The sequence below is a fragment of the Castanea sativa genome, chromosome 9 (assembly GCF_040712315.1).
Source record: "Castanea sativa cultivar Marrone di Chiusa Pesio chromosome 9, ASM4071231v1".
In the NCBI taxonomy this organism is placed as follows: domain Eukaryota; kingdom Viridiplantae; phylum Streptophyta; class Magnoliopsida; order Fagales; family Fagaceae; genus Castanea; species Castanea sativa.
This window is the reverse complement of record NC_134021.1, coordinates 10110407-10121319: the sequence shown is the minus strand read 5'-3', so window position 1 is coordinate 10121319 and position 10913 is coordinate 10110407. Positions and strand designations below refer to the sequence as shown.

At 40.8% G+C, this 10913-nt stretch overlaps 1 protein-coding gene across 1 annotated transcript; it reads left to right on the top strand.

The window, feature by feature from the left end:
- Positions 1 to 304: 304 nt before the first annotated feature.
- On the top strand, positions 305 to 10676 carry LOC142611434 (uridine nucleosidase 1). The gene is made up of 9 exons (XM_075783552.1): positions 305 to 785; positions 1804 to 1919; positions 2026 to 2085; positions 2362 to 2544; positions 2648 to 2752; positions 9600 to 9696; positions 9792 to 9899; positions 10014 to 10149; positions 10254 to 10676. Exons 1-9 carry the CDS (start codon positions 653 to 655, stop codon positions 10360 to 10362), a joined length of 1047 nt encoding a protein of 348 aa, XP_075639667.1. The 5' UTR covers positions 305 to 652; the 3' UTR covers positions 10363 to 10676.
- The last annotated feature ends 237 nt before the right edge of the window (positions 10677 to 10913 follow it).

Below are 10913 nucleotides of genomic sequence, written 5' to 3'. Positions count from 1 at the left end.
GTAGAATCGCATCACCCCTGTTCATCAAAAAAAAAAGAATCGCATCACCCCTCTCTATCTATCTCTCTCTGTCACTGAAAAAGTTAGAACTTAAAAAAGGGCTGTACACCATCATCATCAAACACATCACCAACGAACCCGCCCCTTTTTAAATGCGATCGCAGAGCAAATCCCGAAAACAAGAAGAAGGTACAAGATCCAGATACTATTGGAATATGCCACACGGCATGCAACCATTGGTCCAAGATTCGATGCCCGACTCTCTCTCACCTACCTAACCCCCACCCCCAAACCAAAGCCAACCATACAAATTTTTCCAGAGCACGAAATCTATATAGATCGATAGCGACTCCATTCCCTTTGTTTGTTTTGTTCTGTGTAGCAGCGCTCATTCCAACGTCAATCGATATCGTTGATTTTCATATTTAACAAATTTGTGTATGTATATGTATGTATGTGCATGTGTTTTGAATCAACACGCATGTACATACATACATACATGATTATATAACTCATCCACATCCATATCTATATATCTATATATATATATACATAAATATATCGGTCACTTGGTCTTTCGTTTATTATAAACTTTGTTTCATCATTCAAAGGTCTGGTCTTGTTCTGGTCTTTTTCAATTATAATACTGAGAATGGATTACGTTATGGCGAATGGTGATGGAGAGGGTGTGGTGGTTGTGGACGACTCACGAACCGACGCCGTTTTCAGATCTCACGCCAACTCTCACCGCGACAAGCTCATTATCGATACCGACCCCGGCATCGGTGAGTTTTTTTTGTTTTTTAATATCCCTACATTTTCTCGGCATCCAAACAGTGGTTTTTGTAATACTAGTTAATTAAAAACGAGAGATTTAATCTATGATGATGAAATGTGAGAGTGTGTGGTGGAATTTAGTATAGTCGTTTGTTCTGTTCCAAACGTGTGCTTTGTTATTGTTTTTAATCTATGTTTTCAGCTGCTTTGACAAGCATATGAGTGGAACTGAGGGATTTCTGAGAGAAAATAAACATATATATATATGTATGTATGTATGTTTTTTTTTGTTGACTTAGTCATCTGCTTGGTTGCTGAGAAAACTTGGAGAGAAATTTTGATTTAGTTACAATTCAAAAACAGTTGCTTAAAATGTCCTCAATTTTCATGTCTTTTAGATTTGTAGTTGTTAGTAATATATTGTTGATGTTGAGTGAAAGAGATACATACAGTCACAGATGTGATTCCTTAACCATGGTGATTCTCTATGAAATTTGTTTCATTTATTTTGTCTTTAATTTGTAAATGTTTGTCAATTCAGACTTTGATTCTGAGTGGACCTTGGTTATTGTTGTAAAGCTTTATCTTTTCCTGAAATTAATTGGGAACACAATACCAAACTTTCATTCTTTAGGTTCCATTGAGATAGCCATGTCTGTTAAAAAATTGTGTTTCATATAATCAATCAGGGCCTTAAAATATTATTATTGAATCCCTTCAGTTGAATATTGGAGTGCTTATCTCTTTACAGTCAAAATTCAAACTTTTTCTCAAGAGTACCAAATACCTAGCATTGATTGGAAGGATTGCTGACTTTGACATTTCAAGGGGAAAAAATAAAGTGGGTTGAGGATTTAGCAAATATGTTTGTGGAGAAGGAAAGTCCAGATATCTTTTTTTTTTTTTCTTAAGGTTGAATGGTTCTCAAGAAATAATTTAGGTGTTTTATTTAGTAGTGCACTATGATGTTTTTCTTTTCTATCACTGCAATGTCTAAAATGTGAATGAATTTTCATTAATGACTAGATGATACCATGGCAATTTTCATGGCGTTTCAATCTCCGGAGTTGGAAATACTGGGCTTGACAACAATATTTGGTAATACTTCTACAGAAAATGCCACTAACAATGCTTTGCGTCTGGTATGTAATCAGTTGATTTTTATTTTTTTATGTATGATGTGTTTCAGATGTAAATTTTTTTTTTTTTTACATAATCAATTAGTGTTTTTAATTTGCAAAAGGATAGTGTGAGTTCGCAGGCTGTTCAGGTATTCCAGTGGCTGAGGGCAGTGCCGCGCCTCTAAAGGTATCTGTTTTAATATGTCGTCATTATCTTAACCTGCATGCTTGTCTTCACGTATGTTGGATTGTAACAAAGTTGTACTTTGGCCCATTTGGCTTGCTTAATATTTTTCGAAAATTGCCTCTATTGTGTTGCACATTGTGCTGTTTCCTTGTCTACTTTTGAAATTTCCAGTCTTTCACAACCCCCCCCCCCCTTTTCAGTTGTGTAACTAGGTTCTGTTATATGCTTTCTTTTTTCTTTTTTTGGTATATTAATTATGCTTTATCCTGGAAAAAGGGAGGAATACCACGTGTTGCTGACTTTGTCCACGGTTCTGATGGGGTGGGGAACACGTATCTACCTCCTGCAAAAGCAAAGAAATCTGAGAAGAGTGCTTCTGAATTTTTAGTTGAGAAGGTTTCAGAATATCCTGGTGAAGTATCCATACTTGCACTTGGACCTCTGACCAACTTAGCTTTGGTAAGTTGCAGTATTCCTTGTCTGCATTTGACTGCTTGAACTTCATAACTGAGAAATTAACTTGCAGCCATTATGGTTATTATGATTTAACTATCTTGATCAGGCAATCAAAAGGGACTCTTCCTTTGCGAGCAAGGTAAAGAGACTGGTCATACTTGGTGGTGCTTTCTTTGCATTGGGAAATGTAAATCCTGCTGCTGAAGCAAATGTAAGTGCTAGCTTTTCTTTCCTGTTTCTCATAGAAAACATGACAAGCCTAGCTAGGAGAGTTAATTCTCTGTGATGTTTTGTAAGTTTTATGAGCTTATAAGTTAATAAAGCTTTTTTTTTTTTAATACCGAGTATGTACCTTCCATCTAGCTCTTAGTTTTCTTGAGGCCCGGCTACCTCGAATTAGCCAGAAATATTGTTTTAGTTTTTTATGTATTAGGATTAGTATGGGGGGATTCCGTAGTTTCTTTATTGAATCTAAGTTGTTTCAGTTCGTGGTTGAGGAAGGAGGTAATGTTTTCTCCCTTAAGATCTTTGAACGGGGCAAATACCATATGCAATCGGTGTTTATGGGCAAGGGTGCAGCGCTTTGGACTTTGCGGAATCTGGAACACATTGTGATTGGGGCTAGCTCTAAGCAATTCTTCACTCTTAGGGAAGGTGCTACTGCGTACACTTTGCAACGGGGGTCCAATTCTTTTGGGCAGTTTGTATCGATGATAGAGCTTAAGGTTGGTGGGCGGCGGCGAAATATCATTATTCCAGCCGGTAAATTACAACAAGGATGGAGAACTTTTGGGATTGAATTACGGAGGATGTTGGAACCTGCTCATATGCGTTGGGTGGGTTGAAGTTTGTACCGTATAGATTTAAAGCGTAGCCTAATACATCATCCTACCAGGTCATTTGTGGATGTTGTTAGAGATCCAGCGCAGGCAAGGTTGAAATATGATCAGCAGCCCCTTAACAAAGATAAGATTAAGGCTGGCTTCGTGATGCATAATGAGGAGTTTCCAGGTGACAAATCTCACAATCGATGTTGTAGTTTCGAAAACTCATGCTTGGTAGTTTTCATCAGACGTGAGTGGGTGGTGGCGAGGGTGGAGTAGGTGATATTAATGGCAAGAATAATAGTGAGGAGAAAATCCCGGAAGGAATTAATTGCAAGAATCCTTTGAAGATTAGTTTGAATTCAAAAATGGTTGAGTTTGGAAAGTTGCGTGATTTTAGGAAGGGACGTTGGCCGGGAGAGGGCGACGGTGAGTGTGAATGAATATGGGAAGAGGCGGGTATCTTGGGATGCCGTGTAAGGGTGGTCAACAAACCGGGAGATGGGTACCAAGGAAGGCGATACTAATAACGTAGTGGGTTTGAGCCCATCCAAGAGGAATGCCTCAGCTTGTTGGGTAATAAAGACATTAGTTTGGGCCTGGGTACGATAAGCCCAGCTCTGCTTCAGATTGGAGAAAGTTCTCATAGTGGCCCACGGGCTCTGGAGTCCTCGATCGAGAATGGGTTTACAACAAGCTCGGAGTACCGAGATCACGTCCCGAAGGAGGTTAGGTGCTCAACGGCCAAACCCATCGCATCGAGCTTCCCGCAACGTCGTCGAAGGTCCTGGTGCTCACACCCAAGATATCGAGCAAGTTGCGATGACGCCGAAGGCTCCGATGGCTCTAACCACCACCTCGGAGCAACCTAAGATGTTGTCGACGGACCGTTTGATGTAGCGGTGACGGAGTTTGAACATGCCGTTGCTCGAGGGCTAGTTCGAAGCGACTAGCGCCGCCTCCCACCGAGCCGAGACAGGTCGCGACGGTGGCCCAGTCTCCCACGAACAGGTGTCGATGACCAGGATCGCGGTGTGAGTCGAGATTGGTGCCCAGGTGTCATCGGTCATGATATCGGAACGGGTAATGAATCTGAAGATCAGATAGTGTCGAGCTTGTGTCTTTGTCTTCTTCGGTGGCATCGAAGGGGAAGGGGATGAGGATTTCATGCGTTTTGAAGGTTCGGTTCTTTCGACCTTGTGGGAGTTCCATTACCTGGCCCATCTATTTCGGACTTGATTGGAGACTTGGATAAGTCTTGGGGTAATTCCAAAGATTGGATATTACAAATGCGTGATGGTCGGCAATTAGTGCTCCCACTTGTCACTATACCGTTCTCCGAGTGTATGTCAGGTTGCTCAAGTTTAGAGGGAGAGGGTGTACCAAGTAATGTTTCTTGTACAAATGAAGGGAAGAGGGTTAATTGGGCGGATGAGAGTGAGGGTTAGTGGATTCCTTGACGTGGTTCCTGGACAGTGAGTGAGTTTGTGGGAGTCGATGTAAGGTTGAGGTCTTGTGAGGGAGGTGATGAGCCTTTAGTTGTGGTTCCTTTGGCTGCGAAGGGCCGTTGGAGTTGGAGTCTAGTCCATTGAAGGAGATTGGGTGTAAGGAGTGTGTGGATAATTGCCATCTATCGCAATGGGTAACCAATAGGATAAAGGCTTTCAAGAAATCTGTAGGAACTTCACTTGGAAGGTTTTGAGGAGGCAGATTACGGAGGCTCGTTATTAGCCATAGAGGCCAGGAAAAAAAGAAAGGCGAAACTTGTGGTGGGTGGTCGGAAGATGTTGGTTAAGTCGGACGATAAGGTCGTAGTGGAGTTGAAGAATTTGTTGTCATCTTTAAATGTTGAGTCGATACAAATAAAGTTAGGGGTGCAAGTTGCGAGAGGGCGGTTGTGTCTTATCAATGAAGGTGAAGATTATTTCTTGGAACGTTAGAGGGTTGAATGAGCAGGATAAAAGGCTCAGGGTTAGAAACTTGATTAGGAAATGGGGGCCAGATGTGGTTTGTCTTCAAGAAACCAAAATGGGGCTGATTAATAGAGCCGTGATTCGTAGCTTGTGGGGTGGACATCATGTTGATTGGTCTTATTTAGGTTCATGTGGTGCTTCTGGTGGTGTGTTAGTGATGTGGGACACTCGGGTAGTGAATAAAATGGAGGCCGTGGGAGATTTTCGGTTTCTTGTAAGTTTACAAGTGTGTCAGATCAGTTTGTATGGGCGTTTACGGGTGTTTATGGGCCTAATTTATACCGAGATAGGAGATTATTATGGGAGGAACTTTGTGGCTTGAATAGCTGGTGGAGCGTCCCATGGTGTGTGGGCGGGGACTTTAATGTGGTTAGATTCCCTTCTGAACGATTGGGGTCTACTTCTTTCACTATTTGCTATGAGGGATTTTTCTAACTTCATCTCGAAGAGGTCTTATTGATTTGCCACGCAGAGGTACCTTCACTTGGTCTAATTCTAGGGAAGCTTCGAAGGCTAGGGCTTGGAGATTTTTGTTTTTACGAGACCGGGAGGATAAATTTCCAACAGTTTCTAAAGGCGCCTGCCCTAAATTGTGCTCGATCATTTTCCAATTGTCCTTGAGGGTGGATCTTTTCGAGGGAGTATGCCATTTAGATTTGAGAATATGTGGCTAAGGATGAAGGTTTTGTGGATAGGGTACGGTCATGGTGGGATTCCTATCAGGTTCATGGTGCGCCGAGTTTTATTTTGGCTAATAAATTAAAGCTCCTTAAAAATGACTTGAAAAGATGGAATGTGGAGGGGTTTGGTCATGTGGATGTTCGGATTAGAAACTTGTGGAAGGAACTTAGTGTTCTAGAGAGTAGGGAGGAGAATCAGGGATTACGGCTGGAGGAAAGGGTGGATATGGGAAGAATTCGTGAAGACTTAGAGAAAGCTACCCTGTTGGAAGAAATTTGTTGGAGGCAGAAATCTAGAGTTCTTTGTGTTAGGGAAGGAGACAGGAATACTAAGTTCTTCCATCGTATAGCTAATTCTCACAGGAGGGTTAATTCTATTGATAGGCTTATGGTGGATGGGGTGTTGTCTTCGGACCCTGCTGCTATAGCAAATTGTATCTCTCAATTCTATAGGCAGCTTTACTTTGAGGATGTGGCTCACAGACCGGTCTTAGATGATGTGGACTTTTCTAGCATCTCAGTGGAAGATGCGAGTTGGCTAGATAGGCCTTTTGAGGAAGATGAGGTGTTCGAGGTGATCCATGACTTTAATGGTGATAAGGCACCTGGTCCGGATGGCTTTTCCATGGCATTCTTTCAATCTTGTTGGGGTGTCTTGAAAACTGAAATTATGGCTGTATTCCACAATTTCCATACTCAGGCAGTGTTTGAGAAGAGTCTTAATGCTTCATTCTTAGCCCTTATTCCTAAGAAAGTGGATGCTGTGGAGGTAAAGGATTATCGGCCTATCAGCTTAGTTGGTGGGGTGTATAAGATTATTTCTAAGGTTTTGGCTAATAGGCTTCGTAGGGTGGCGCATGGAATTATCTCAGGTTCACAAAATGCTTTTGTGAAGGGCAGACAGATTTTGGATTCCGTCTTGATTGCTTCTGAATGTATTGATAGTAGATTGAAGTCAGGAGTTCCGGGTGTGCTTTGTAAGTTGGATGTGGAGAAGGCATATGATCATGTGAGTTGGGATTTTTTATTGTATATGCTACAGCGGTGTGATTTCTCAGAAAAATGGAGAAATTGGATAAGGTATTGCATTTCAACTGTAAAGTTCTCCATTTTAATCAATGGTAGCCCAACTGATTTCTTTGGAAGTTCTAGGGGGCTTCGGCAAGGGGATCCTTTATCCCCATTGTTGTTTGATATTGTGATGGAGGCATTAAGTCGTATGTTGGATGTGGCTGCCTCCACTGGGCAATTCTCAGGCTTTTCTGTGGGCAATACGGCTGGTCCGTCAGTGATGGTGTCTCACCTTCTATTTGCAGATGACACTTTGATTTTTTGTGATGCTGAACCTTCTCAGATTGCTAATTAAAGGGCGATTCTTGCTAGATTTGAGGAGGTGTCTGGGCTTCGTATTAACTTAGGGAAATACGAAATTTGGTACCCGTTGGTGGCGTATCCAATTTGGAGGATTTGGTTGGTTTGTTGGGGTGTGGGCGGTCTCCCGCCCTTGAAATATTTGGGCCTTCCTTTAGGTGCAAAATTTAAGGATTTATCGTTTGGAACCCGATTCTTGAGAGAATGGAGAGGAGATTAGCAAGTTGGAAGAGAATGTATTTATCTAAAGGGGTAAGGTGACACTCATTAAAAGCTCATTATCGTCTTTACCTACATACTTTCTTTCCTTACTTCCTTTACCTGGGAAGGTGGCCAAGCGTATGGAGAAATTACGGAGAGACTTTTTGTGGGATGGGATTGGTGGTGAACCTAAAATGCATTTAGTTAATTGGGACAAGGTTTGTAGGCCTTTGCAGTGATGGGGGTTGGGTATAAGGCAGTTGGTAATTTTAATTCTGCCTTACTAGGTAAATGGTTGTGGAGGTATGGAACCGAGACCGATGCGTTTTGGAGGAGGGTTATAGAGGCAAAATATGGGAATATTTGGGGTGGTTGGTGTTCGAAGAAAGTGACAAGTCCCTATGGGGTAAGCTTGTGGAGATATATTAGAAGTGGCTGGTTGAACTTCTCTAAACTCCCTGGTTTATGATGTGGGGGAAGGTACTAGAGTGAAATTTTGGAAGCATGTGTGGTGTGGGGATTGTACTCTCCAAGAGGCCTTTCCCGAGCTTTATTGTATTAGTAGGTCCAAGGACTCCTCGGTGGCTGAAGTTATGGGGGGTGGTCTGCGGGAGGTTTCACTTGGAATGTGCTATTTCGTCGTCCTCCACAAGATTGGGAAGAAGAAGCCTTTGATCGGTTTATGGGGCTACTCTACTCCTCGTCAGTGAGAGGGTTTGGACCGGATAAGGTTTGTTGGTACCGCAAGGAATACAGGATTTGAGGTTAGAGATTATTACGGCCTCCTTCTATCCTCATATTCCCTCTCCTTTCCATGGAAAATGATATGGCAATCGAAGGCTCCTCCAAGGGTAGCCTTCTTTTCTTGGTCTGCTTCCTTAGGTAAGATCTTAACAACAGACAATCTTCGTAAAAGACGAGTGATTGTGCTTGACTGGTGCTTTATGTGTAAGAGGTGTGGGGAGTCGGTGGATCATCTTCTACTTCATTGCACCATAGCTTGGGAGCTGTGGTCTCTGGTTTTCTGCTTGTTTGGTATTCAGTGGGTTATGCCTCGTCCTGTTCTTGAGGTGTTTGAGGCTTGGCAAGGAAAGTTTGCGAGACATCGTCACATTGATATTTGGAAGTTGGTACCTCACTGCTTGATTTGGTGCATTTGGCGAGAGAGGAATGCTAGAAGTTTTGAGGGTTGCGAACGCTCTTTGTTGGAGATTAAGTCGTATTTCTTACACACTCTCTTCGAATGGAGTGTGGTTTTTTCTCATTTTTCCTTTTCTTCCTTCTCTATTTTTCTTGACCGTTGTTCTCTTGTTTCATGATTTCTGCATCATTAGTACATCCCCTATGTACTCGGTTTGGCAATTCCTTTATTATTATTAATAATACTCTTACGTTATTTATCAAAAAAAAAAAAAAAAAAAAAAGTTAATAAAGCTTTTAACTTAGGCTCCTGTTTTGATGGAAATCTTCCTGATTCAAAAATTCATGTTTCAATAGGTGATCTCCTAAAGCAATATATTTAATTTTAAACCCTACTTGATGTTGGCAGTGTTCATAAAATTTCTCTGAAATTTGTCCTGTTTCGTGTGGAAACATTTTCCCCCCTATCATGCAGGAGCTTGTTTTCACCATTTCCCAGCAGGAATATTTGCCTAAGGTCCAAGTTGAAAAAATAAAAATAAAAATTGGAGCAGTTGACAACCTTATTTTTCCCCTTACTTTTGTATACATAAATACTTTTGCTTAGTATCAACTGAAGCACTTATATGATTATAATTATCTGCCTTAAAACACTGTTGTATAATTTCTAATCTGTAAAAAGTTCTTTTATTTCCTCAGAACTAGTGTGAATTAGAAAGTTCCACAATAGTATTTATTTATTTATTTATTTTTGGTAACGAAAATGTTGAACTCTAGTTGTTAGTGGTAAAGTAAGAAAACTGTTTAGCTTTCATTTTTAAATTCATGTAAACCAACTGTGTATGAAGAAACTATTTCCTGACTTGTAGATCTATGGAGATCCAGAAGCAGCTGATGTTGTGCTCACCTCTGGGGCAAATATTGCTGTTGTTGGAATAAACATTACAACCCAAGTGATGTTTACTGGTATCTTTGCTCCCTAAACCAGCTTTTCCTGTGTGCCTTTCTGTGATTGGTGAAACAATATCCTTCTAACAGTTGGCACTGCTTTATGGTTTCAGATGATGACCTTCTTGAATTGAGGCAATCCAAGGGCAAGTACAGTAAAATCATAAGTGAGATGTGCGAATTTTACAGAGATTGGCATGTGAAATCTGATGGTGTCCATGGTAACTGCTGTTTATATTTCCACTATCTGGCAGTTCTGTTTTATAATTTTTTTTTATCATCTCCAGTGAAATGTTCTATGTATTCCATCCAAATGACCCTAAGTTTGCTTTCAGGGGTTTTCCTCCATGACCCTGTCAGTTTTGTAGCACTAGTCCGTCCTGATCTCTTTACGTACAAGAAGGGAGTCGTGAGGGTTGAGACGCAGGGCATCTGTACAGGCCACACGCTTTTGGACCAAGGGCTAAAAAAGTATGTTCAGACTTTAAAGAACATGCTCTTTCTAGAGAAATTTAACCTCTTGGATTTTTATTTTTAGATTTTTCATTGATATTGGTGCTTTTAATTTGACACAGATGGAATTCAAGCAACCCATGGACAGAACATTCCCCTGTTTCAGTTGCATGGACTGTTAATGTGAAGGGAGTGCTCGATTATATCAGAAAATTGTTGATGAAACCATGAAACCATGGAATATGCATTCCACTTTCAGAAAGCTGTTAAAGATTGAAAATGAAGTTTGGGGTTCCTCTTATTTCCTTTGAGAATCAATGCATTCCTTCTTTTCTCTCTTTCTAATGAGAGCCCAAGTTTTGGGTGTGAAGGGCCGCATATTGATCTCACATTGGTGAACTCTTGAGCCAATATATTTGAATTTGTAAAATACTTTACTGTGTTCAATGAGAAATAGTCAACGAAAATGTGAACATGGAGTAGGTAATTCCTAGTTCATGATGCTGGCATCTCTCTTCATATAATTATGATTTTTAATTTTCTCAGTGATTTTTTTAATTCTTGATGTCACCACCAAAAATGGGAAACGGTATTCCACTCAAACCTGATACTAGAAAAGTAGATGACAGGAGTCGATACTAGAAAAGGGAAGTAGATGCACATTCCTGTTTCTAAAATCGAACACCAAGAGAGGAGTGTAGATGTTCCTCTCCTTATTTGGTTGAACGGTTAAAAGGAAAGGAAAAAAAATTGAAAGTGGAGAGGAAAAGAAATTAATAAAG

Excerpts from the sequence above, each read along its gene's own strand:
- LOC142611434 (XM_075783552.1), top strand. The coding sequence starts at position 653 with ATGGATTACGTTATGGCGAATGGTGATGGAGAGGGTGTGGTGGTTGTG. Across the intron at positions 1,920-2,025 it reads CTAACAATGCTTTGCGTCTG|TGTGAGTTCGCAGGCTGTTC; the intron begins GTATGTAATCAG and ends GCAAAAGGATAG. Across the intron at positions 9,900-10,013 it reads GAAATCTGATGGTGTCCATG|GGGTTTTCCTCCATGACCCT; the intron begins GTAACTGCTGTT and ends GTTTGCTTTCAG.